The 25,466-nt window shown below is 45.8% G+C and overlaps 3 protein-coding genes across 3 annotated transcripts; 2 read left to right on the top strand and 1 right to left on the bottom strand.

Moving 5' to 3' along the window:
* Positions 1 to 815: 815 nt before the first annotated feature.
* On the top strand, positions 816 to 23,285 carry LOC6599310 (relaxin receptor 2). The gene is made up of 18 exons (XM_026991363.1): positions 816 to 977; positions 9,596 to 10,090; positions 10,460 to 10,571; positions 10,930 to 11,001; positions 12,852 to 12,929; positions 13,178 to 13,249; positions 15,207 to 15,278; positions 15,370 to 15,441; positions 15,509 to 15,652; positions 15,726 to 15,797; positions 16,961 to 17,104; positions 17,178 to 17,294; positions 20,444 to 20,679; positions 20,744 to 20,858; positions 22,427 to 22,571; positions 22,642 to 22,796; positions 22,855 to 22,928; positions 22,981 to 23,285. Exons 1-18 carry the CDS (start codon positions 878 to 880, stop codon positions 23,268 to 23,270), a joined length of 2,565 nt encoding a protein of 854 aa, XP_026847164.1. The 5' UTR covers positions 816 to 877; the 3' UTR covers positions 23,271 to 23,285.
* LOC113566305 lies at positions 21,478 to 22,339 on the top strand. Its single transcript, XM_026991362.1, has 2 exons — positions 21,478 to 21,715; positions 21,776 to 22,339. The coding sequence occupies exons 1-2, from the start codon at positions 21,539 to 21,541 to the stop codon at positions 22,211 to 22,213; spliced, it is 615 nt and encodes a 204-aa protein (XP_026847163.1). The 5' UTR covers positions 21,478 to 21,538; the 3' UTR covers positions 22,214 to 22,339.
* Positions 23,286 to 23,345: 60 nt separating the features above from the next.
* On the bottom strand, positions 23,346 to 25,237 carry LOC6599309 (26S proteasome non-ATPase regulatory subunit 5). Its single transcript, XM_026991361.1, has 2 exons — positions 24,067 to 25,237; positions 23,346 to 23,997 (listed from the first exon to the last, which is right to left on the bottom strand). The coding sequence occupies exons 1-2, from the start codon at positions 25,215 to 25,217 to the stop codon at positions 23,628 to 23,630; spliced, it is 1,521 nt and encodes a 506-aa protein (XP_026847162.1). The 5' UTR covers positions 25,218 to 25,237; the 3' UTR covers positions 23,346 to 23,627.
* Positions 25,238 to 25,466: the final 229 nt, after the last annotated feature.

Consider the following 25,466-nt stretch of genomic DNA (forward strand, 5'->3'; position numbering starts at 1 on the left):
GATTTAAGTCCCTAATAGATCTGTAAAGTATCATTCTTTTCGGACTAACAGGAAGCCCTGGGGTGCAATCCAAGCAAAAAACTAAACCATATGAAGTTCAACAAGATTCATCCTTTACTCATGGAATGTACATATGAATATGTAATGTACTTTTCGCAGTATCAATCCGATCCGATAATCGAGTCTCCCTCCCTAAGAAAACTTGTGTTTGTTTGAGAAGCGTCATCTTTGGTGGCATTTGGATCCGCAGGGGTTCGAACTATGGAATTTCCACATGAATTATCAAACACTCGCGTAACGGTAAGCAGAAACACGTTCCATTCCTGAGCTTTTGCGGAGAGCTTTGCGGCGTGGGCTTTTCACCTTGAACTTGAATGGCAGTACCGGGTGGGAGGCGATGCTGGTGAGCTTTTTGTCGATTCATTCATAGATTGGCCAGCCGTTTTGGTGAATGAGTGGGCTTGGGGTTCGGCGTGGGGCGGGACGAGGCGGGTCGCAGCGGGGCCACCAGGGGAGCCAAATGCCGCATGCCACATGTTGCAAGCGCTCGGCTCCACATTCGATTCGCCTTCAGTTGTTTGTTATCGTTGGCAGCGAACGCACACCGCTCATCGCACACCGAGAGTCGAGTCCGACAGTGTCCGCCGATTGACGGAGTGGCGCCAAGAGGATCTATGAGATCCCAGCAGAAATTCGCAGCCGAAACCGATCTCGCGACGATCTCAATTCGAAGTGCATCGAAATAAAATTCGAAAGTTTTTTGTGTTTTTTTTTTTTGTCAGTGTGGTGGGTCCCCGTTCCCCCCGTTGTAGTTTCAGTGTTTGTGCCGATTGCAGTTTTAATCTAAATATAAAAACGAAATCTTAGGAAATTGTTTATGGCCCGATTCGGAAGGAAAATAGGCAACAATCCCGCGCCGATGACGAGAACTCCCCAGAGAGATATTGTGACGGGAATGATGACAATCGGGATCATGCGTACGTCTTGGACCAATAAACAATTCCCATTTTTATTTTCAATTTCCCAGTTTTTTGTTCGGTTTTGATTTTTTCTTGATAATCGTTTATTTATCACAATGCAATTGTTTATTCGTATGGGCCATAAGATATCTTGATATGGAGATGTGAACGGGTGTATATTTTTGATCTACTTTATTTACAATGTTTCGAGAATAACAACTGCGCCACCCCAGACAGACCATAGCTGGCCAAGATATTGGCCATATGTGGACAACTCAGTAGATCTGTTTGCGAGAGAAGATACAGATACTCGTTACTCGCCGAGATATTTCCAGAATAGAGTGTGATTGTATTATCTACTTAAGTTTGGAGTGAAATGATATCATTAAGATAATAATAGGATGAAAGAGTATACAATTTGAGATGAATACAACGATGGTTCAAATTGGAAGTTCTTATGGGAGTATAATAAAGAGATTTATTAATAGATAATACATACATATGTGCGACGCATGAGGGAAACATTGGAGGAAGTTGGAATATATGCATTCCTATATAAAGAATGAAATCTGTGATCTCCATTGACATACAAATTTAAGACCAAAAACCGAAAAAAGAAACGAAATGAAATGAAAACTAGTTGGAAATTGTATTAAATGTGGAAAATGGTTTACAATAATCAATTTCATAGTCCATCCAGTATATATTTCAATGGATATACATTTATTCCTATAATATTTTATACTGGAGATGTTCATGGAACCATCTTCAAAACAAGTACACAACCGAGTTTCAATTAAACATTTTTGTTCCTTCAATTTGCATATTAATTTAAGTTATTAAATGGAACCAACGGCCCCCTGGACCCCATGGATGCTATATAGGAAGAGACTTTCCCCAACTCCGTGTCTCTATCTCTCCCCTTTTCATCGCTCTCTACATAGTGGATATCTCTTTCCCTCTGGTTGTCTGTGTTACATTTTTGTAATAAAATGTCATTAAGAGTAAGTGCGTGGTGCCGTTTAGATTTATGAGCTTGAATGAATTCGCCAATGGCTGAGGAGCAAGGGTAAGGGTAAGCCCCTCTTTGGGGTTCGAGGTGGGCTATCATCGATGCTGGACTGCTGGATGGGTGGTTTTTGGTGTGGTTTGAATGGCTCTAGTGGTTCGAGTGGTGCGCCTTCTCTGCGGTTTTCGTGGTCAGCAGCGCGGCCTTGGAGCCATGTAGATGTTGTATGTGGGACTGGAACTGCCAAAAAAGTTCTGTTATTAGTGGTTGCCAGTTCGACAGGCTTAGCCACATCCCCTGCCAGTGGCCATCAGTCGCCAATGGATACCTTTTATGGCTTGGGCAATGGGGATTACATTTGTCTCCATGCCTCCAAAAGTCCTCTTCTCCCTGGAAACGATTGCTTCGGTGGAAATATGGGGGAGATTAAGGGAAGATACAGGGAATGTGTCAATTATTCGATTGAGTTTCTCAAGTGGAATTGAATTTCGTGCAAGGAAATTCTATTTGTTGGAATTATAGGATACGCACACGGGGGGAAGAGCAATTATTATTATATTTTTTAGGTAGTAAGAGGTGTTCCTGTTCCCCCAAAAACCTAATAAATGCTTACAAATAAAACGATTTGCATACACCATAAATGTGTGTCTTAATGGAATATCTGCAAATTATATACATATGTCCAAATTAGGGTTTTTTTTTGTTTATTCATTAAAGTATTATATGTGCAGATCCTAGGAAAGATCTAATGAGATATTATATGTATGAGGAACAATTTTGGATATTTTGATTTTTGAATAATTGTTTCAACTTTTACAAATTAATATAAATTAAATAAGTCATTTCAGTGTTTTCGTAAATCCAAAAATCTGCTGAATATCGGCCAAGCATTTGCCAAAAAATTACAAAAAATTAGTGGAAACGTTTGGAATGGCGGCACACGTACTGCGACACTATAATAACCGATCATCCGCTTCAGTATACAAATAAGAGCTAGCCATTTACTGCTAAGCTACTCTGTGTGAAAGAGAGGACAGAAACCGAGAGTGAGATTGAGGCAGTGGAGACAGCCACAGTAAAATTGTTCCTATATTCTCTCTGTAATGATCCGATAGCAACCATATTCTGCAAGATCTGATAGATGGGATAATTCTTTTGAATTCTGCTTTATAGATTTTATGGCCTTTGATAGGACATGGCTATATCAAGAGTATATATACTTTATATGATCGCAAGCGCTGGGATCCTTCTGGCTCTGATATATTACCGTACCTCTGTATGCCTCATTGATGGTATAAAAAGGCGACGACAAAATCCAAGCTAAGGTCCAGTTTAACACGACGATTGGTCGCCGGCCACAAAACATGAAAACGTGAAAAAGCGTAATGACGCAAGAGACACCATCTAACGCAGAAAACCCATCATGATTCCCCAATTTTTCGTCTGCAAATACTAAAGCGGTCTCTAGTCCGAGACGCAAGCGTGAAAATCGTTGGTAATTGTGGCGGAAAAAATGCCAAAGAAAAACCGGAAAAAACAAATTGTAACTCAGACAAGGAGCGCCCTCAAAATATGTGCGTTGCCCACCTCTGCCCATACAGACACACTATCAATGGAGGGGATTGGGATTGGGATTGGGAAGGGGATTGGGGGAAATGTGAAAGGAAACCGGGCAACCGATTTTCCACTTAAGAATATGTCGCCCGCGGCATAGTTCGAGGACTCGTATGAAATATGCACATACATATGTAAGTATGTGTTTGGGTTTGGGTTTGGGGAACACCCTCTTCAAGGGTCCTAAGAAAGTGCCCATTCGATTCGGATGGAGTCCCCCTTAAACGAGCATGGGCTGCTGGTAATTTGAATGCGGGACAATCATTACATTTAAGGGGGAAATGTTCTACAATTTCAGCAGCCCTGAGTAATCCACAGCATCCCCACCATACCATCATCCAGCACATCATTGTCCAGACCAACGCTAATCGATGCCCGCAAGGAGGCTCGGCTCTCGAATATCACGTTGCAGGCTGCTCGGGGACAGAGTGAGCTTTTAAGTTGATCAAGTAATCCATATAATTTTATTTTATTTTCGAGGAAATGTGAAACTTCTCATAATTGAATTGTCCATGGAGACTGTCCGGCTGTCCGGCTGTCCGGCTGTGCGGCAATGGCAATCTCGTAAAGGTTATGCATCATTAGACCATTCCCACACCACAAGGCGGAAGTGATACGTATCGTATCACTGGATGGATAGATAGCTAGATGGATAGTAGGTCCTTCTTCTAAATGGACATTTTAGCCATCAAAGACTGGAGTTGCAGGACCACTGAGTGATTGCCAGAACCAAGGAAACCCCAACGAACGAGCACAAGTGTGGGGCTGGGCAATTGCTCTGCCTATGATTGAAGGGCGCATAATGGGTATTGACTCCCCAGAGATCCAGACCTCAATCCACCATTCCTCCTCGCTAATGACGTGAGACAGCATTTCAACTTCAAAGAAACAAAAACAATACCAAAAACATCAAACATGAATTGGTGGTAGTGCTTCATTTATGTTTCACACATACGAAAAGATGTGGCGAATCTTAAAGAACCATTTGGGAAATAGGTATTATGCTTTGCAATACTTTTTGTCTAATGGTACTCAATCAGTGGCTGATTGATTTCATCAATCACAGCGTTTCACCCATTCATAAGGAAGAAAAATTAGTCGCCGCCTTCGAGGAACCAGCTTCAAATTCAGCTCTAAGGAAATACTATTCCCTACGCTAATGGCTTTCCAAAAGTCTGCCCCGAACTTTAATCATGTATTTCGCTTTCATCTAAGACCCATCGAAAAAGTTTCCAATAAGGACACGACTCGTATTGAACCCCATGGGGAGCGCAGGAAGACAGGCGATCCCATCCTCAGTGGCTTACTCGTACGTCAATGCCAGACCCGGCGGTACATCTAATTAACATTTGGCAGAGCATTTTCTATACCCAGTACGCATTGCAGAAGGCAAAAAGGAATGGCATGCCACAGGTTTAAAGATATGGAACTCCGTGAAGCTGTAGGCAATCGATTCATTCAAAATTCTCGCCATTAGGCACTGAACATGTCTCCCCAAGTAGAGGGGTATCTCTTAGTCGGATATACCATTCTTGATGGGTTTTTTCACTCAAGTGAAAGCAGCTGGAAAAGGGACAAATTCGGTTCTGGGGCTTTGGTTTGCCAGAATGTTGGGATAGAAGATAGAACGTCGGTATTTACATACGAGCACATGTACGGTGCGGTACGTGTGTGTGTTTGCGTGACCCCTGACCCTGCCAAGTGAAAAAATGAAAAATTACAGGCGTAATTCGTTGATTGAAAGGCAAACGCAAAGAGCCAGGATACAGGCTAAGAGGAGCAACTAACTGAGATAAAAAAGGAAGTCCCAAGCAAATAGAACCAATAAGGCAAATCGGCCTAGAAACCGCTTAATTTCGGCAGGGCCCCTGCCACTTCCTCATGCCTGTGTCTGTCTGTCTGTCTGGTGTCTGAGTGTGTGTGTGTTTGTGTCTCGCATGACCTCTGACCCATGAGCAGTAGCTCCAATCCCGACATTAACCATTTTGCCATCACATTTATATTCATTTGTGTGTTCTTGCTGTATTGTTTTTGTGCTGTCAGCGGCAGTTCAAACAACCAAACTATTGACATGAACTCCACCACCTCCACCTCCACCTCCATCCCCCCTCAAAGATTACTGAGGGTGATCGATCCTAAGCCCCACTCGTTCATAGTAATTGAAGAGGTTGTGAGAGAGTGAGATGTGAATGTGGATGTGGATGATTAATACTCATGAAGTAATTAAATTTGGAAGAATGGCGAAGCAAACAGATGCACATGTGGCAGCCGGTAGCCCCATTTCGATTTGCATTGCTGCCATAATGGGTTAACAATTAACCCATTGGCATGTGCAGACGGACCAGAACAGGCCTCTTGAGTGGTTCAATGTATCAATCGGATTGGGATTAAGATCCGGGAACAGGAATCGTTGGGTGCTTCGGTGGGCCATTTGGCCGAATGCTCTCGTCAGAGATTTTCACTATATAAGAAGTACTTACGATATATATATATATATATAGGATCGATTGTATATATAGAACTTTGCAAGAATGGGAACGGCTATTAGAATGCCGATGAGCACTTGGAGAGGCATCTCCACATCTCTCCCTAGAAATATTTGTGTTTATCATTTGCCTTCTTTTTTTTGATTTTGTATTTTGTTTTTCTGTGCTGCCTGTTGGTTGGGGCCGTGGCCCGCCCAGACGGAATCTTGTTTATAACTTAGTTCTTCTTGGCCAAAAAAAGTTTTGTTCTGTGGCTGTTTCCCAATTCGAGGGTATAAAAATTCCATCTGCCCTCGCACTCGCACTGCCACCGAATGGGCGTAGACTCGGTCAGAGTTGAGTTCCAATCTAAACAGCCCCGTGAGTGAATAAAACTTTTGGAATTTCTCAGTTGTACTTAGTACAGGAATCCACTTGATCCCCAGTCCATTCAAGAACTGTTTAGTATGATGGAAAGCTGTACGCATTGTTTCTTTTTTGTGCTGGTCAAGTAAATCACAGTACCGACAGTTTTATTTGTAACATAGAAGAGGATACGCGGGGGGCCTCCCTAGAGGCCACAAATGATTCGCCTCTGAGTCAGCAGTCTAGATTGCAGGGGCTCCCATGAAGCACCTACCACTCTCTAAAGCACCCAAAATTATATGGATACAAAGTATGTGAATGGAAATCAATGCCAAGATCGGTTCAATATATTATATAGCTGCCATAGTAGCAACGATCGATCTACAGCCATATGTAGGCGTCTTTCTTTTCTGTTTGACAAATGATTGACTGATTCTTCTAATGGAAATCAAGTTTTTGAAATAGATTTCTTAAACGGGGGAATGGGGAATCAGCCGATTTAGCGCATTGCAATTTAAGGCTTCAGACAACAGGTTTTTTGACAACAATTTTTTCTTGTGGAATCCTGGGGAATATCTTTCTATTCATATCATGAACCTCAACTCAATCTACTTTGAAAGTGCTTCCAGGAGGACACAAAAGCGAACAAAACAAGTCAAACATCAAAGTGCAGGCAGCCGTAAAGCATAAGCCACATCTACTTCCGTGCCGTCTTCCTATCAGGTTTTCGTTTCTTTTAATTACTGCCACGAAGAGGCCACACCAGACCACTCTACTCCATTCCACCTTCCAGGCTGTCCACCTGTCCAGCGCCTTCTCTCCATCCTCTGCCCCCTGTCCTGTCCTGTCCAAGCGTAAAAACTTTCTCAAGAGTCTATTTCCGTGCGTTTGCCTTCGGTGGAGGCGGGTGTGCATGCCAAGAAAGGTGAGGGTCAGGCTGTATAAACAAATCCCAGTCGATGGTGGATGGGACCTGGGCCGGGGCCGGGGCCGGGGCCGGGGAATGGGTTGGAATGACGGAAGCTATGCGAGGAAGCAGGAGGCGGAGGAGGAGGAGGAGTGGCCAGGCAGCTATTGGAATTTATGAGCTACAAGAATACGAAAGTATCTTTTCTGTTAGAATCTCCGATGCACCTGCGACCCTGGAGCACAGCACCTGCTTCTGCTCTGCAACTGGAGGCCTCTCTGCCACCCCCCGGAGGCCAACCGGGAGGGATGGTCTGAGATGGCTCATCAATCATGAGACGAGTCCAAGACGCACATATCAAACATTTCAATTTGCGGCAAATGTGTTGACAAAACGTTGATATGCCATCGCCATCGGCCATGGGATCGGATGGATGATGGGACGATGGTATGCGGGGATGCAGCTTGTGTATGGCTGCTGTGGCATCCTAACATCCTAACCCTTTGGCGCTGTGGACTGTGGGCGACGGGCACATTAGCAACACGTGTCAAATGCTCAATATCGTTGTCGGTTGTCCTTGTCATTGCCCTGGGCCCGCGACTGCCTGATGCCTCGCTTAATTACACTTTTATGGAGTCATCCTTCCATCCGCAGTCTCGTATCTCCATCTACATCTACATCTTTGTCTCATTCGCAGTCGCAGTCGCAGTCGCAGTCGGGCCCTTCTGCATTCTCCATTCGTAATTGCAATCCGTTGTCCTCGTATCCATCTCCTCCTCCGATTGAGTTATGACCTGTAATGCAATCGCCCATCCCCAGGGACTCCTTGCTCCCCAGACGGTCGGGTCTCCTTCACTGAATATTGTTCATCTGGATAAGACATTGCATATGTCCGGAAATTGTATATTTTTCATTATCATTATCATTGTCACATCACATATCATCTCTTGTAATTATCGGACATTCAATTCTTTTGAATCCCATTCAATACCTGAAGAATGTTTCAATATTAGACAAGATATTTAGTCTATGATGGAATCGCCGCTATAGTTCTCATACTTTATTAACAGGGAACTGATTTCAAAAGCCATTTCTGAAATAGTTCCATTGGGTATTCAATCTTTAATCTTTTACTCGCCCGCATTGCCATCGATTTCGTTTTTTCGGACTGAACTTAATTTGATTTTCATTTGTTTACCTGATCCGGTCCCTTACGTAGTATAATTATTATTTTTGCCTTTGCGCTGTTGTGGCATTCACATTTGCTGTCGTGGCATCGTGTCCGTCAGAAAATCAGCCAGTCATGCTGATGGCGATGATGCCTTATCGATGGCCATGGAATGGAATGGGGAGGCCGCGAAAAGTGTCCAGGCGGGCGGCCGCCATCCATCCGGGGATATTTCACGCACCATTGCATCGCCATTGAGCCCCAAATGTACTGTGCATAATTTTTATTACAAACAATTTTATTACGCATTTTACATATTACATTTTACATATTTGCAATTTGCAATCTACAATATTCAACTTCAGATATCGAATGTTCCACGCCCCCAAATCCCATATCCCATTTCCCATATCCATATCGTACCCTTGCTCTCTGCCTCCAATCGATTCCGATTCCGATTCCTTGTGGGCACTGGCTGTGGCTCTTCGTTGAAATTGCGACGCATTAAGTGCAATCGTTAAAAATGATAAATGCACTGACATCGTTGGGGCCATGGAGAATGGGGCTAGGGGGTATGGGGTATGGGGCACTGTGCCGTTGGGCATTTGATAGGCGCGTGTTGCGGGTTTTATCACGTGAGCCATCAACGAACATCGGAACTGTTCGGATCTCTCTCTCGCTCTCACCATTCTTGTCTGTTCTGTTTCTGGTGTTCTGGTGTGTTCTGCTCAGAGCAAAGCTAATCGGATGCTAATTAACCCATTTAATCGGTTAAACAAATATTTCGGCCTCGTTAGCTAAAGAAATTTATGAAGCTCATATATAGCTTTTGGCTTAGAAACAGATGTTTGCCCGGAATCATTAATATTATTTCTTTGAATTGGGCTAGCGGATTTCACTACCAACATGAATGAAAAGCTAGAGAAAAGTCTCTCTAAGGGAGGAGGCTACACAAATACGGTCGAATCGGTCGGGTAATCCTCTGCTCTGCATGGGTGTATCTTATAGGGAAATGTGATGAGAGATCTTCGATCATTGCGGCAGGCTGGGCTCAGCCTTGAGCCGAATGATTAACGCCTAACTTATCGTTTCTTTTCTCTTTCATAGGCCGTCTCTCCATCGTTATTGTGCTCTTCCTGCTGCTCCACCTTCCAGCAGCATTCGTGGCAGCCGAAGTGACAGACGAAGTGGGAGCCGAACTAAGAGCCGATGCAGCTGTCGATGCAACAAAAGCATCGTTCCCCGTTATCCAAAGCGCGACAGAAGACAGAACACGAACGGGAGTCGGAACGGGGGGGGGAAGGAAGACCGATTCATCTGCCGGAAGGGGGTCGGCAGTGATCTCGTTGCTGGGCTCTGGCGACGTCGCGGGAGCGGAAATACTCGCACCAGACGCCGGCGACCACTGCCCGGCGGGCTACTTCCACTGCAACGCGACCGCGCAGTGTGTGCCGCAGCGCGCCAACTGCGACGGCAGCGTCGACTGCGATGACGGATCCGACGAGTGGGACTGCATGAACGAGGTGGATGCGCGTTACTGGGATCATCTTTACCGAAAGCAGCATTTCGGCCGGCACGACGACATACCGATTGGCGAGTGCTGTGAGTACCGTACCACTATTTGGGCTATTTGGGCTATTTGGGCTATTTGGGCTATTTGGGCTATTTGGGCTATTTGGGGTAGGCGTGGTCAAATGAACTTAAAGTTTTGTTCAAATATTTGGAGTGCTATATTTATCAAATACCATGCACCAAGTTTCAGCTGTGTGCCACTTATTTGGTAACTCCGACCAGTGTGCACTGTAGCACTGACGCGGCCGGCGGGTCAAAGCCATCACGGCGTGCAAATGAGTGGCGCCATGTAAATTCGATATTTGTCCGGCGATTTCCTAATGGCAATGGCAATGACATTGACTCATCATCTCGCTTAACTGTACGATGTCTGGTCTCTTTCTGTCTCCATATTTGCAGTGTGGCGCAACGAGAACTTCAGCTGTCCCTGTCGCGGTGACGAGATACTCTGCCGCTTCCAGATGCTGACGTCCCTGCCCGTGCACTTGCCGCAACACGATCTGGCAGCACTGTGAGTACAGTTGTGTTAAGCTATCTGTCATCTGTTATCTGCTGTCTGTGTCTCGGAGAAGATTAAAGTATCACAAGCCTTTTCTCGCTTCCATTTAAAATGAGAATTCCATTTGCCATAAAGTTAAAAAGGTATTTAATATAAAGGAGCAGGCAGTAGGAGGCAGCATATAATATTATTATAATACATATTTCCATTTCATGACGTTTTTTGCACTGTCAATTATATTTACAATTTTATTTTAAATTGCATTTTGTGGCATTGCATGAATGACGCAAATCTAGTACCCGACCGAATTATATTTTATGCATATTATACAGATACTAATTTGTGTATTCAAATATATTTTCATTGGCAGGGATCTAACAGGAAACAATTTCGAAATCATTCACGAGACGTTCTTCAGTTTGCTGCCAAATCTGGAGAGTTTGTAAGTCCTTTCTTAGAATAATCCTGACCATAGAAAAAGGCTTTAACAAAGAATAAACCATCTTCACTATTTCATTATAACGAAATTCCCTGAATAGTAGAAGAGTTGAGTCACCTCCAGTTGAGTCGATCTGTCCAGGCTGCACTGGCTTTTGTGGTTCTTAATTAAAACTGGAATAAAAGCTGCTGCTGCATTCGCTTTGGTAGGATGGGGGCTTTGGTAGGATGTTCAAATTTGCAAGCAAACCCTGAAGCAGTAGCAAAGCAGTACCCGTCTCGACCGCAACAAATATTAGCGCCATGCTGTGTCCTTAATGGTCCCTTTAAGCAGTCGTCGGTTGGCATTGTCGCTGGTGTCGTAGTCGCAGGACGAGTATCAGTGGTAGCCATCACATGCTGGCTTACATACAAATTACGCACCAGCCAGACAAGCACAGAGATAAGCATAGCCACGGACCAGGGACCAGGGACCAGGGACCAGGGACCAGCAAACAGATGCAGGAGAAGGCATGTGGACTCGTGTTGCAGTTTATGTGTCACTGGGCCAAAGAACACTCCGGCTCGGCTTAAATTGGACATTCTAGCCACATGTTGGACCATCTCATTCACCGGCTTTTCTTTCCCATTGGCGCTGGGGATGGCCACGATAAACAGCCATCTTTTAAGCTCACTCACCGATTCGGAATTACTCCACTAAAATATAGTCGAGTATTTTATGTTAAATTGCTACTTAGGACACCGTACTGTTCTTCCTGAATCAATTACAATTTAACACAGATTTTGGCATGACTTTAAAGCTTAAAACCCAGGGAATAGCTGCCCTTGAAAACACACTCCAACATTCTTGCGGACTAAGAGCATCTAAAATCCTCAAAAATCGTCATATTACCCTGTTCGCAAAATATCACTTTAAAATATTCTTGTTAATTGGCAACGAAACATTTGGGAAGTTTTGGGATTTTAGTTTCTCTCTTTCTGCTCAGCTCCCTTTTCTAGCGTATGGCGACTAAAGGCACTCCTCTTCCTGGGACATCGTCAACAAGCCATTCAATTCCATAAAAACCTTTCCATAAATCCATCTTCCTGTCAGGGCGATTCCGGCTCGAGAATTCGGGACGTGTGAGAAGTCGCAGATAATTGACGGCAACCGATGGAAAGCCCGTTGATAGGAGCCTGCAGCCAGGACTTGTCTCCGGCATAAATTAAATTGTTTGCAGGCGAGTCCGAGTCGTTGTCTATGTGTGTGGGTGCAACGCCCGAAGAAAAATTGTCAGAAAAACACAATCAAATTGTATTGTCTCCAGGAATATGTGGGAGTTTCATGGAAAGTATTTTTGTGGATTAATTAAAAGTAATTTTAGACACAGAGTAAGCTTTGTAACTTTTACTATTCACTTGGCTATGAGTCCATAACTTCTTAAATTCCTGGGCAAAAAACTGTTTCAAGTTGGAAACCATTGAAGAGAATTCTCGAATAATTAAAAGTAAGCCAAAACAGCATTAAGTGCTCCCCAATCAAGGCTACTTTGAATGGAATTGAATTTCAAATTGATTTGAACGCAGTTCAAGCCCCAAAAACACGCGCCTAATAAAGACGGAATGTGTCTGCGGTCTAACCCCTGGATTATCTCTTGTTAGCCCCCTGTATTTGCACATACAAATGAGCCTCAAGTTTTTGGCCAAAACAATGTCACGCGAAAAACAAAGAGCATTATTTTCCACATCTCATCCGGACCGGGGGCGGACAAAAGTTGTGTCTAGAACTTTTAAGCCGCCGCCCGCATTGTGCGAACTTTGCAATTGAATTTCATATTTATTACGTTTTATTCAGTCGAGTGTTTTCTCTTTCAGAGTCCTGAAGTTCTGCTCAATCCGCGAGATTGCCTCGCATGCACTTGATCGCCTGGCCGCCATCCCACTGAGGACCCTGTGAGTACTTCCCTCAACAGGAACCGAATCCAGAGCCAGCCTCCGAACACAACTCCTCCCTACAATAACTCATAATTAAGTCTTATTATTTATGTGCACTTAACATTGGTATTTTTTTTTTTTTGTGTTTGTGTTTTGCTACTTACTTCGATTGGCCATGGCCTCGCTTCGGTTTACTTTTTAATAATAATTTTTTCTCTCTGGTCTCTGGTTTTCCGCTTTTTTAACGCACATTTCACACTTTCCAGCTATATGGACGATAATAAATTGTCGCATCTGCCGGAACACTTCTTCGCCGAGGGCAATCAATTAAGGATTCTGTAAGTATCTCAGTATCAGTGTCCGTTTTTCATTAAATCTGGTTGTGCGGAAACCGCACCCCACATTTCCGCACGCATTAATAACCATTGTTTCTTTATGATCGAATTCATGTCTCTTTTGCGGTGAATATATGGTGCATTTTGTATAATAATGCACGAATTACTGTGATGAATGCTGTGATGGAAAATCTCAAGCAAATTTTCGGAAAGAAGAACAGACCCTTCTCTTGGCTGCATTCAGAGCCGGTTCCAGATTATAGCCTTATAACTACGAGCCCTACTGTACCCCCCTGTATCGATATTAGCCATGGCTTGGTGCCTTCGTTATTTATGCTTGTCGCTGGCTTTGTTTGCGGCTTGCAGTGCTCCAATTGAAATGCGAATTTATTGTTAGAAAATTAAAAAAAAAATATAAATACGAGTATACGACTATATGTGAAATGATGGCCGATTTATGCGCCAGTGAACAAATGCTAATTGGACGTAAATCAAATTAGATTAAGGCTCAGTCGCATGCTGATTAAATTTTAAATTTACCTACAATTTCATAATCTAAATATTGTCAAAAACACACAACTGTACCCGCCAGACCCCAATGCAATGTCCATTTTTAGGGGTCAAAGCAAACAAACGACTTCTGTCAGGGCCCATTAGTTTTTGGGCAGCCCGAGGTGGTATCGTAAATGACAAAAATCCAGTAATTGCCAATAAACGTAGGTTCGCCCGATTATATCATCTCCGAATATGGAATGTGCAGACCTTCGACACACTGCACACACAGCACACACAGCCAGCCGATGCTAATCACAATCATTGCTGTCAGCCTCTGTGGGCCATAAACTTGGCCCATTGTTTGGGCCAGTGGATCGGCGGACCGGGGACCGGGGACCGGGGATCAGGAACCTGGGACCCGAACAGGGGTTGGGGGCATTTAATTTCAGGGCCCTCCTCTGGCCCTCCCCCCCTTTCGACAGACAATGTGGCACGGCACGGCATTCCGGCCGCTCTTTGTTGTGGCGCTTTCGTTGTCCTTTTTCCCGTTCTGTGGGCATAAAAATATTAGCACAGACGGTAAAAAGTTTTCAGCTTGTTTTGTGCATTGAGTCGAGCGGGCCAAAAGGGGCCACGCCCTCGCTACCCTTTTGGCCAGTTCCGAAATCAACGGCAACAGCAGTTGGCCACAAGACAAGCGGCACAAGTCCCAAATAGATCCAAGTCGAGACGGAAATGCACTCAAGATCAACGGCTAATAACTCGATTTATCGCAGATTCTTAGCCGTATTTATCAGGGTTCTATAGCCCATATGTATCCACATATCTGGCTTATTTTCGGCACATTTCAAACCCATATTCTTGATTATGTTTCAGGCTTTCAAATAGTAATATTGGAGCCAGATTCCTCTAAAACTAACATATCAGAAGGTCACATTAAAAGCACATCCCTTGCCCAACATTTGCCGACTCAAAATCGATGATCAATCATCAACCCCTTGACATACCCTAACAAAATAGTGTAGACAAAACTGCGCCGACACACAAAAACACATAAACAACTCAGTTACACTTTTGCGGCGGATGGGCAGCAGGGACTCCGACTCAGACTCAGATTCAGAGTGCGACTCCCGATTCCACCGGATGAGTCCGGAGTCACAGCTGCACTTGGCATTGGACTGCTGCAAAACTTTCCGCTTTTGGCCAGTTGACAGTCCCGGAGAGATGTGGGAGGGAGCGGGAGTCAAGTGTGGGGTGCCTTTGTCCTGTATGGAACTTGCGTTTAATGGCTAATTAAAATCTAGATATATGCTCCGAGCTTTCGCTCTGTTCTAGTCGCGCTGCAGCTCCATTGTTGGCTGCAATCGGAGCGGCTTTTGTTGCCAAGTTTCCCCTGCATTAAAATGTGATTTTGTATCTTTTCTCTTTTCCATTGCAAAACGTTCCGTAAACCACTCCGGTGCAGTATTTTGGCACGCAACCGCCTGCACAGCCTCAATCGGAGCGATTTCCAGCACTTGCCTCATCTGCAGGAGCTGTAAGTATTTGATAAACGAAGAAACGGGAGACCACAGTGAAGGCTCTGCAGAGGCGTACCCATGCATACCCGTGTTATCCCTTTCTTTCAGGGATCTGCGGGGCAATCGTATCGAACACTTCAAGGCCGAGGTCTTTGCCCAGCTCCACAGTCTGGAAGTGCTGTAAGTATTCCTTCGTGTCAGTATTTCCGGTAACCATTCAAATTCGAAGGCTTTTATCGCCCAAAAGATATCTGAACGAGAACCGCATCCAGCTGCTGGCACCGGATATGTTCCCCAGGACCCTGCTCAATTTGCACACCTTATCGCTGGCCCAGAATCGAATCGCGGAGATAGCCACCAACACATTTCCATTTCCCCTCCTGCGATACTTGTAAGTCCCCAACCATTCCCCAGTATATGCTGAGGACAAACACATAAACATATCAATCTGTTGCCGATTGCAGATTTCTGGCTGGCAACAGATTGTCCCACATACGGGACGAAACCTTCTGCAATCTCAGCTATCTCCAAGGATTGTAAGTGGCAAATAGAAAAACATGGAAACAGATTACTAACCGACCAAAAAATGCTGTGTAAAGGGAAGATAGTTTTGTCCGTGGAAATGTTTCCGGTTGCTTGATTTTCAGTCTTACACGAAGATATTTTATGATATTTAATCGGATGAATAGGTGCAACCAGGAAGATTTGGGGCAACATTGAAAGGAAGATTGTAAGAATTTCGTTTCATATTTGGGAAATGTCCGAATGAGTGAATTACTTATTGTATTGTTCTTAGTGTTAGAATAAATTAAACATCATATACTACTAGGCTGTGGGGGAAATTCGGACTAATCCGAATGCAGGGCCTGATCTACCCCAGTGTCCGTTCATAAATACAGGGTATTCAGACAAGCAAGCAAACAAGTGTCACACCCGTGAACTCGGATGGATTTTCATTTCTGCCCCTTCGTGCCACTCGCCTTGACCTCGGACACCGAATGATGTGGGTCCTTGGGGTGAGGTTCGGGGCAAGTGTCATTTGGATTTATTGCCGTTTAAGTTTCGCTTCGGGCCGAGGAATTTAATTTATCAATAATGTTTTTTGTCTGCTCTGGGTGCGGGGCCTGAGGACCCAACCCCAGGCGTAGCGTGAGGAATGCAAAAGCCAAAAGCTGACAGCTTTTCATTTGCTCAACCTATCCGATGCTGCTTCCTTCCGCATTCCACGGGTTGACGCTGGCCTGTGGCTCAAGCGAATTTTATTTGATGCATATTGAGGAGTCGCCGAGCCCCGGACCGAGCCGGGTCGAGGCTGAGGCTGAGGCTGGCAATGATTTGCATGCAAATGCAAAAAAACAAAATAATATAAAAGGATAGGGGAAAAAAATCAGAAGAAAGCGGCAGGAAAAATCGCAAAAATGAAGGCGAACGTGTAAGGAGATGGAATGGACAAATATACCGAATAGGAAACGTGCCGCGGCATCAGTGCCTCAACTTTAATGATGAAACTTTGAGCCTGAAAGCAGTGCCCCAACCTAAGCTCCCAGCTACCAGCGAATCCCAAATGCAAATAAGCAGAAGGCGAACAAAAAACACACGCAAGCACATTACCTTGGCTTTTATGCCCGCGCGCGCCAGAGTGTTAACCAATATCCAGAGCCACCAAAGCACCAGGCCATAACTCTCCTCCGTTTTGCAGGCACTTGAACGAGAACCGCATCGAGGGGTTCGACCTGCGGGCCTTTGCGTGCCTGGAAAGTCTCAGCTCTCTGCTCCTAACGGGCAATCGTTTTCAGACCCTCGATCCGCGAGTCCTTCAGAACCTGAGCAGCCTGGACTACATGTGAGTTGAAAGCCCGATTGAAATGGTTATGACCCTCTCTCTACTTTTATTCATCCCTGTCTGTCCCTGTCAGTTATTTCTCGTGGTTCCATTTGTGTCGCGCCGCCCTGCACGTGAGGGTCTGCGATCCGCATGGCGATGGCATCAGCAGCACCTGGCATCTGCTGGATAATCAGATACTTCGCGGCAGGTGAGTAAATCCCAACATTTAATCAAACTTAAAGGAAAACCCTCAAAAGCTCTCAAAGGGAAGCCATCGCAGCTTAAGGAAAACACTTTGGCATTCCGGCCAAATATTTAGAAGTGCTGCTTGGGTGTCAGCTCCACTCGACGTCGCTGAAAATCTGTTGACTCTTGAAAATCATTAGACCGCAATTAAATCATTACCATCATTGCACACTCGAGTGTCTGGCCACAGACCGCACTCTGGAGAACTTGCCAGCTGCAATTAGGGAACGAGAGCCATGCCTATGATTGCAATCGCAATCAGGGGGCAATCACAATACTGCTGCTGATTAAAACTGGGATTGGATTTCTGTTTCTGCCTGCAGATATATTTGTCCAAAACGTTGCTGCCTATTTTTTCTCCCTAGCGACGCTTCACTCGTTATACATCGCGCGACGAATGCGGTGTGACAGGATCATCCAACGCAAATGATTCGGCTGTATCTCGACTCGGGTCGTTGCAGTCGATCCTCTGATCCTAGCCGCTCCCGCACTGCTTTCGGCAGGGCCCGACATCAGACCACTAGGTTGAATTAACAGCAAGGGGTGTATCATCTCGGCAGGACCCTGCTCCTGTGTTGCGATCACCTAGCTGTACACGACCATCTGTGTCGGCCAGCTTTGCGTCTTTGGGCTTTTGCCTAATGGTAAATTTACAGAACAAAGTTGCTATTTCTGGAAGCACACAGAATTTTGACGAGTCAGTTTGGGCCTGACATTGCCTCAAATCAAAGCTTGCTGTTTGGCTTACCACAGTGTTTTTTTTTTTTAATTGGGAGCTAAGCTTTTTTTGTCGAGTGGAAGTTCTTTTGCTCCCAATTGTCGGAGGCTTCTTTCGAGTCTATCGAGGTAACAAATGAGAATTCCTTCGTGTCGTTCGGGGTCACCAAAGGGACCCCGTCGTTTGCTTCCGTCGATGACACGAACTCTCTTTTTTGGTCTTCGGGATGGTTCGTCCTTTGGGATCATCCGTTGCAGGTTTATAGAGTTTTCGCCGAGGTCTCTAGTGCCAGCGTTCTTTCGTGTTTTGTTTCCTTTGGGATCGTCAGCTATCTTTGGCATTCCTGAGGGTCACCAAAGGGAGCTTCTTATGAGAGTTGGAAATGATTGTCCTTACCAACTATTACTCCGATTACGAGTCATCTAAATGTATTCCTTCGGCTTATAACGATTCCATTTTGGCTACCAATTCGTTGGCCTAATCGCTCTAGGTCCTTAAATTCAGGCATACCAATCCTTTTCCACACCACTACAAACCTGCTGTCTAAACATTTAGTTTGCCTTCCTTTTTGATATTTTACGGGTAGCTACTTGGCAAGGCAAATAGGTAGACCCAACAGCAGTCGAGCAACTGGGAGCAGGAGTCCTGCAGTGGTACTAACAACTGGAAGCTGGCAGCCGGCAACCGGCAGTCACTTGTCATCAACTGGTCTGAGTGATTATCTGGCTGCCTGCCACGGCGTCGTCTTCGTCTTGGTCGGAAAATGAAAATTACGTTTCCAGCAGCAGGTTCTCTTCGTGTTGCCCTCGTCCCTTTGGTTCTCTGGTTACCGTGTTGGTGGTTTGTTTGCTTGATTTTTACACATTTTGCACACTCTGCATGCCGTCTTGAGCTCCATCTCCATTTAGACTCCATCCCCATGCCCCCAAGTGCTGCACATCCAAATACTCCAACACCAAAAGCAAACAACATCATGTACAGACAGGCACATACGAAGACAGGCAGGCAAACAGACAGACAGACGGACGGATACGTAGAAGGATCCAGGGATCCAAGGACACACTGCTGACAAGAATTTACTTTGTGCTGAGTACATTATTTCATTATTCCATGTTGATGTTTTCATAAAAATTAAATACTTAGGGCTTTCAAGTCGTTGGAGCGGATCCCTATCCCTTGTTATAGTCGCTTGACTGCCGGCTCCCGCTTCCCGGCTAGTGGCTGTGCTTTTATTAGACACCTGCAAACGCTATCTCTATTTAGCAGCTGCCCTCTATCCTGGGCACCGCCATCCAGCAGCCTGGAGCCAATCTGGGTTCTGCAAGAAAAGTGCCTGCAGTGCTCAAATAAAAACTTGCTAACAATTTGCAAGTTTAACGGATTGTGCACGGATCAACACCATAGGCGGTTACACTTTCCGAACTCCAACAATGCTAGGGTATATACTTGAATTAATCATATTCGGTGCGACTCCAGATTCCCGACTCCCTTCTAGCAGAGTTAAGACCAGCGATTAAGTGGAATGTGGTGACCCCGATCATTTTGGCAACGCTAATTGAAATTCCTTATAGATTCCATATAGCCTCTTTTTATAAGACTCCATTTATTCCACTAAGTTTCCCCTAAGGCGACCAGAAGACAGAAAACTTCCTGTGCCAGATTGAAAGATTAGTTTCCTTGGTTTCCTTAGTTTCCCCGATCGCAGACAATGTCAACCCTAATTCCTGTTCAATGCTGGCTTATTAGAAATACTCTTTAGTTTATTCCATATGCTGACACCGGGTAAATCAGAAGCATTCTCTGATTTATTTAACTTGGCGTGCCTGCATTTTGTGCACGCCTGGTGATTGTCAATCATCATCCACCTACTTGGAGCTGTGACAAATGAATGGGAAGCGGAATAGCACTTGCCACTGGCATAAATTACAGAGGACAGAGCTACAAGACAGAACTCCTGCTCCTGCCCCCTCTCCATGCAAGTAGTGTACCCGTAAGCATTAGGGCAGTATCTATAATTGTCAGGGTCAGCAATTGCTGTTGCTGTTTCTCTGAATGCTGTGGCGACTGCTTTGTGCCCCAGTCTCGTCTCCATTCAAGCATCCTTGCCACACCTCCCGGCCTAGTGGCACAACTGCAATAATGAGACGCCCAGGCAATTGGCAATTGGCAATTGTACGGGTCACGAGTCAGAGAAACACAGAAACACAGCAACGTAACGCGCAACGCACATCGCACACAAAGTCAGAGGACAAACGGGGACCGGCGGAGTCTTACGTTTCCTTTAATTGCCCCAATTTATGGACATCGGCATTGGTACTCCTGTGTGTGGATAGAGGGACAATTGTCCAAAGGTTACCATGTACCCACACTTTGTCTTTTGGTCTCTACCCTAGTGTTTGGGTTATGGCCTCCATTGCTGTGGTGGGCAACCTGCTCGTCCTTCTGGGCAGATACTTCTACAAGTCGCGCAGCAATGTTGAGCACTCGCTATATCTCCGACATCTGGCAGCCAGCGACTTCCTCATGGGCATCTATCTGACGCTGATTGCCTGTGCGGACATCACCTTTCGCGGGGAGTACATCATGCACGAGGAGGCCTGGCGGCACAGCGGAATCTGTGCGTTTGCAGGTAGGCTACCCACCATTACACTCTTCCTTTTTGTCTAATTTTACCCATTCCCATCTATATTTAGGTTTTCTGAGCACCTTCAGCTGCCAATCGTCGACCCTGCTGCTCACGCTGGTCACTTGGGACCGCCTGATGTCCGTCACACGGCCCCTGAAGCCACGGGATACGGAAAAGATTCGGTAAGATTGAAACTCATTTGCTTTAAAATTACTCGATCGAGCTAATGAATGGAAAATGTACTCATACGAGTACAAGTACAAGAGTACAGGGAGGCACAAGTATATCAAATGCGTGCAAATGTGCCTCGACAAAATTGAAGCCCCGTGGCTCCAGAAAATCTATATCTTTAACCACAGTACAGTTACGTATATTTTAAATGTTGGATGGAAGGTTGCCGTGATTAAATTGATTCCTGACTTATTTTATAGTCGCTGAGATTTATGTGCTTATTCATTATGATCGACAGAAATGCATGTTTCGAGTCAAAAATTGTTGCCGATCAAGCATATCTATACTTTATGGAGTCCTTCTGTGGTATTACAGTATCTGTATTGTTATGGTGGGTAAATGCTTTATTCTTCAATTGAAAGGCGATCCCCAAATGTGAAGCTATGAAAACTAGGAAAATCCAAAAGGTACTTTTGTGGAAATCAATGTTTCGTTTCTTCGATTGTCTAGCCAATCCGTCAATCGAGTGGGAAGAGCTCAGTCAAGAACAGTACGTGTACAGGAGTTGTCGAATAGTTTTCGTAAACGAAAAAGTTCCCGAAAAACGAACAAATATTTTATTTCTATATTTTAAAAAGTTTTCCCAAAAATTTCGTGTGTTTTCTTTTTGTGAGAGCGCGATTCAGTCAGTATGTTTGAGTGCACACGGTGCCGTACACGAAAGGGAACCCTCAGCTCTGAGCCGGAATTCGAGCTTGTTGGACCGAAAATTGGCCCAGACGGCCGCCAAATTAAGGGAGTGTCGGACATTTGCCACGTCTGTAAATGCCTCACCTTCTTCGTCCAACTGGGTGCCGAAGATCGATCCGTAAGCGAACGGGATTCATTGCGAATCTACTGTTCTCTAAAGTGCATCTTACTCCCCCAGCGTCGGGTATCCGTTTTTGAGTTCCATGGCATTGCACCGCCGCCACTGCCACCCCGGTCGGTCTCTCAGCGCAGGCAAAGATTAGAGGAGTCTGGCGACGGGAAGCACCGTCCTTGCCAGCGAAATATATACACCCCGAGGACCCGCAGTAAGTCCATGGCCTGTGGGACGGTTTCTCACCTTGCCAACTCTTTCAAGATGTCGCAGCAAGCCTCTTGTGGCTTGTTTTCAACCGAAACTACCGGGCCGAAGAGCTCCGACATAGTCTCCAACAAAAAGACCAGTGAGGGTTCCTTCCTAAGCAGCCCCAACATGGACAAAGGAAAGGATGAGAAGGGGAAGTGGCAGCGAATGAAGAAGTTGGAGAAGATTCGACGTCGTTTTGAGGGCTTGGAAGTACTGGAAAGCCCCAAAAAGTCTGAAGAGCCGCCACAGTAAACAGACGAATTGAGACGAATTGTCCAAAGATGCCGACACGGAGCAGAAGTCCCTTGAAAACACTTAATATTTCCCATAAAGTAAATTTGTAAGAAATACTCACTACGAGTATGTAGATTCATTAAATTTTTGGAATGTTTAATACATAATTGTGGGGGATGCTTCCTGGATCCTTGGTAGTGCCGTGTGTATCAATGTGATTGGTCTTTTCAGAATCGTCCTGCGACTGCTGCTGCTGTGGGGCGTAAGCTTTGGCCTGGCGGCGGCTCCGTTGCTGCCCAACGCCTACTTCGGCAGCTACTTCTATGGCAACAACGGTGTGTGCCTCTCGTTGCACATTCACGATCCCTATGCCAAGGTGAGCTAGAGAACGGGGCGGGAATGGAGAATGGATAGTGGAAGATGAATAATTGGGCATTCCTTATTAGGGCTGGGAGTACTCGGCGCTGCTGTTCATCTGCGTCAACACAATGTCGCTGGTCTTCATACTGTTCTCCTACGTGCGAATGTTACAGGCAATACGAGACTCGGGCGGCGGCATGCGGAGCACACACAGCGGACGCGAGAATGTGGTGGCCACGCGGTGAGTCAAAAGCATCGCATCGCATAGCTTGACCACATCCTCTCTCTTGTATTTTTAGCTTTGCCATCATTGTGACCACCGATTGTGCCTGCTGGTTGCCCATCATCGTGGTGAAGGTGGCTGCTCTTTCAGGTGAGTTCTTCCTCACATAAATCCCAGTGGAGTGACACCATTTCGCTTACAGGTTGTGTCATCTCACCGGATCTCTATGCCTGGCTGGCGGTGCTGGTGCTGCCCGTTAACTCGGCCCTCAATCCCGTGCTGTACACACTGACGACGGCGGCCTTTAAGCAGCAATTGCGCCGTTATTGCCACACTTTGCCCAGCTGCTCGCTGGTGAACAATGAGACCCGCTCTCAGACCCAGACCGGCTACGAGTCCGGCCTCAGCGTGAGTCTGGCTCACCTGGGCGGCACTGGCGGTGGTGGGTCTGGTCGCAAGCGGCTGTCGCATCGTCAAATGAGCTATCTGTAAAGTGTGGCATGACTGTCATGCAGATCGACAGACTGCCACACAGACAGGATGCCGCGAGAGCAAAGTTTCATGTGATAGTGATCTAATAGTAAAATTTAATTGTAAATCTATAAATACATACATATTCAAAAGTTAGTTGAATCCATTTGCTTTGCATTCGATTTGTAATCAAAACGAATCTATCTATCTACTAAGCCAAAAAAAAAAAAACCATACATGTCCGATCCGATCCGATGCGGTTCCTAGTGAAAGTATAACTACAAAATTTGGACTTTGATGTATTCTGTCTCTTTTTTCTATTTGGAGCTGTTGACATTGCTGCCCGCGTCGGTGCTTGTAGGTGGTGGTCCTCGTCTTCTAAACGTTGCCCTGCGACTCGGTGGCAATGTTCACTTCCGTAGGCACATAATAGGGTCCCTCATTCACGTAGGCAGTGAAGCGCACCGTCTCCGTGGCCGTGAAGTCCGAGCTGCCCGCCAGCAGTCCCAATATCTCCCATTTTAGGTACTTGACATCCTTGTGGAGATGACGCTGACGCGATAGCAGGTGCTCTACGGCCCCTCCAGTGCCACGCAGGGCCTCAATGCCCCAGCGGTATGTGCAGAGGGTCTTGAGCAGGGTTAGAGCAGCGATCTGGAGATCGTCGAAGGGTGTGTTGTATAAGTCCATGAGGTAGTTCACCTGAGGGCCCCCGGCAAAGCTCTGGTACCACTGGTAAAGGAGCGTGCTAAAACAAATGGGGTCGAACCGTCAGAACATGTGCTAATGGAGAATATGGGTGCAGGCTAGGACTCACGTGATATCTGAGTTAGGGCGCACCGTTGTCCCCAGTATAATATTCAGCGACTCGAGCAGACGTACTTTAATTTTCGGCGATAGCTTTTGGACGTAGACACCAAGAGATTTCAGCGCCAGCAGCATGGCCGGCTGGAAGTTCATAGAAATCAGAACCTTCCCCTGCGGTGTGCTCGACAAATTTGCCAGCGTGTCCACTGCTATGGGCAGGATACTCTCGTTTTCATGTTTCAGCTGATCGAAGAGACACTCCACCATGACGGGGTAGTCGTTGATGATCTTTTGCGGCTGGATGGCGCCAATTTTGCCAAAGAACTTCATGATATTTGGAATGAGCAGCATGTTGAGCGGTTCCTGCTCGATTCTCTGCACTCGGGAGCTGATCACATCGAATACGCGACGCCGCTCCATGTAGGTGAGCCCGTGGTTCTGGTCCGCCAGCGGCACAAGGATCTCCATGACACTGGCCTGCAGCAGCACATCGGTGTTGTCCAGCTCAGTGAGGGCAGCATCCAGGATGAATTCCACGCTCTTGAGCGAACTTGCATTGCGCTTGGCCAGCATTACGCCCAGCTCGTAGGCGCGGCATCGGATGATCTCATTCTGTTGCAGCAGCTGCACCAGCCTCGACTGTATCTCGGCATCGTCGAGTCGTAGTGTAAGGACAATCGCTAGAATGCTGATGGCTGCACTGCTGCAGTCCGACTCGGGCTGAAGCAGCTCGTTCAGCACATAGACGATGAGCTCGTTGCTGGGAAGCGGACGCACAGCGCCCTCCTTGGTCTGGCGGCGCAGCTCTCGCAGCAGGTTGTTGAGTACAATCGAACGAACGGCGGAATTGGAGTGGGTCAGCCCGCGTTTAAGCAGTCCCGGCAGCTTTACGTCCTCGGTATCCATTTGGAGTGGATCCAGGCTGAGGCCCAGTAGCTCTATAGCCGCATCGACAACTGGCTGTTCCAACTTCTTCTGCTCATCCTCGCCAGCAAGCGTCGCGCACTCGTACAACTCCGGGCAGGTCAACAGCAGCTCGATCGTTTCGCGCGACAGAGTTGGCGCCTTGCTGATTGCCGTCTTCATTTTGGTTAGCGCCCCAAGGCGCTGGTCCTTGGACTTCAGTGCCTTTAAGTTAGCCACCCACCAGGTCGTCTCCATTACTATATAAATTTCTTTCAAAATTCAGCAAAATAAGCAGCCTATCGATATTGAATGAGTTGATAAAATTTAAAGTGCTGGCTAGTGACGGCCGGTGACGTTTCGTTCATCGATAGTTTTTTGCGATGTCACGGCGATGTATTATCAAATGAAACCTAATCGTACGAAATAAAATATAAATAGTTAAGCTATAATCGAATCGTTTAAGTATACTTGTCAAAACCGCAAATATCCTCCACAATATATAAC

This window comes from Drosophila persimilis, unplaced genomic scaffold, assembly GCF_003286085.1.
Source record: "Drosophila persimilis strain 14011-0111.01,24,50 unplaced genomic scaffold, DperRS2 tig00000663-arrow-arrow-pilon, whole genome shotgun sequence".
Classification (NCBI taxonomy): domain Eukaryota; kingdom Metazoa; phylum Arthropoda; class Insecta; order Diptera; family Drosophilidae; genus Drosophila; species Drosophila persimilis.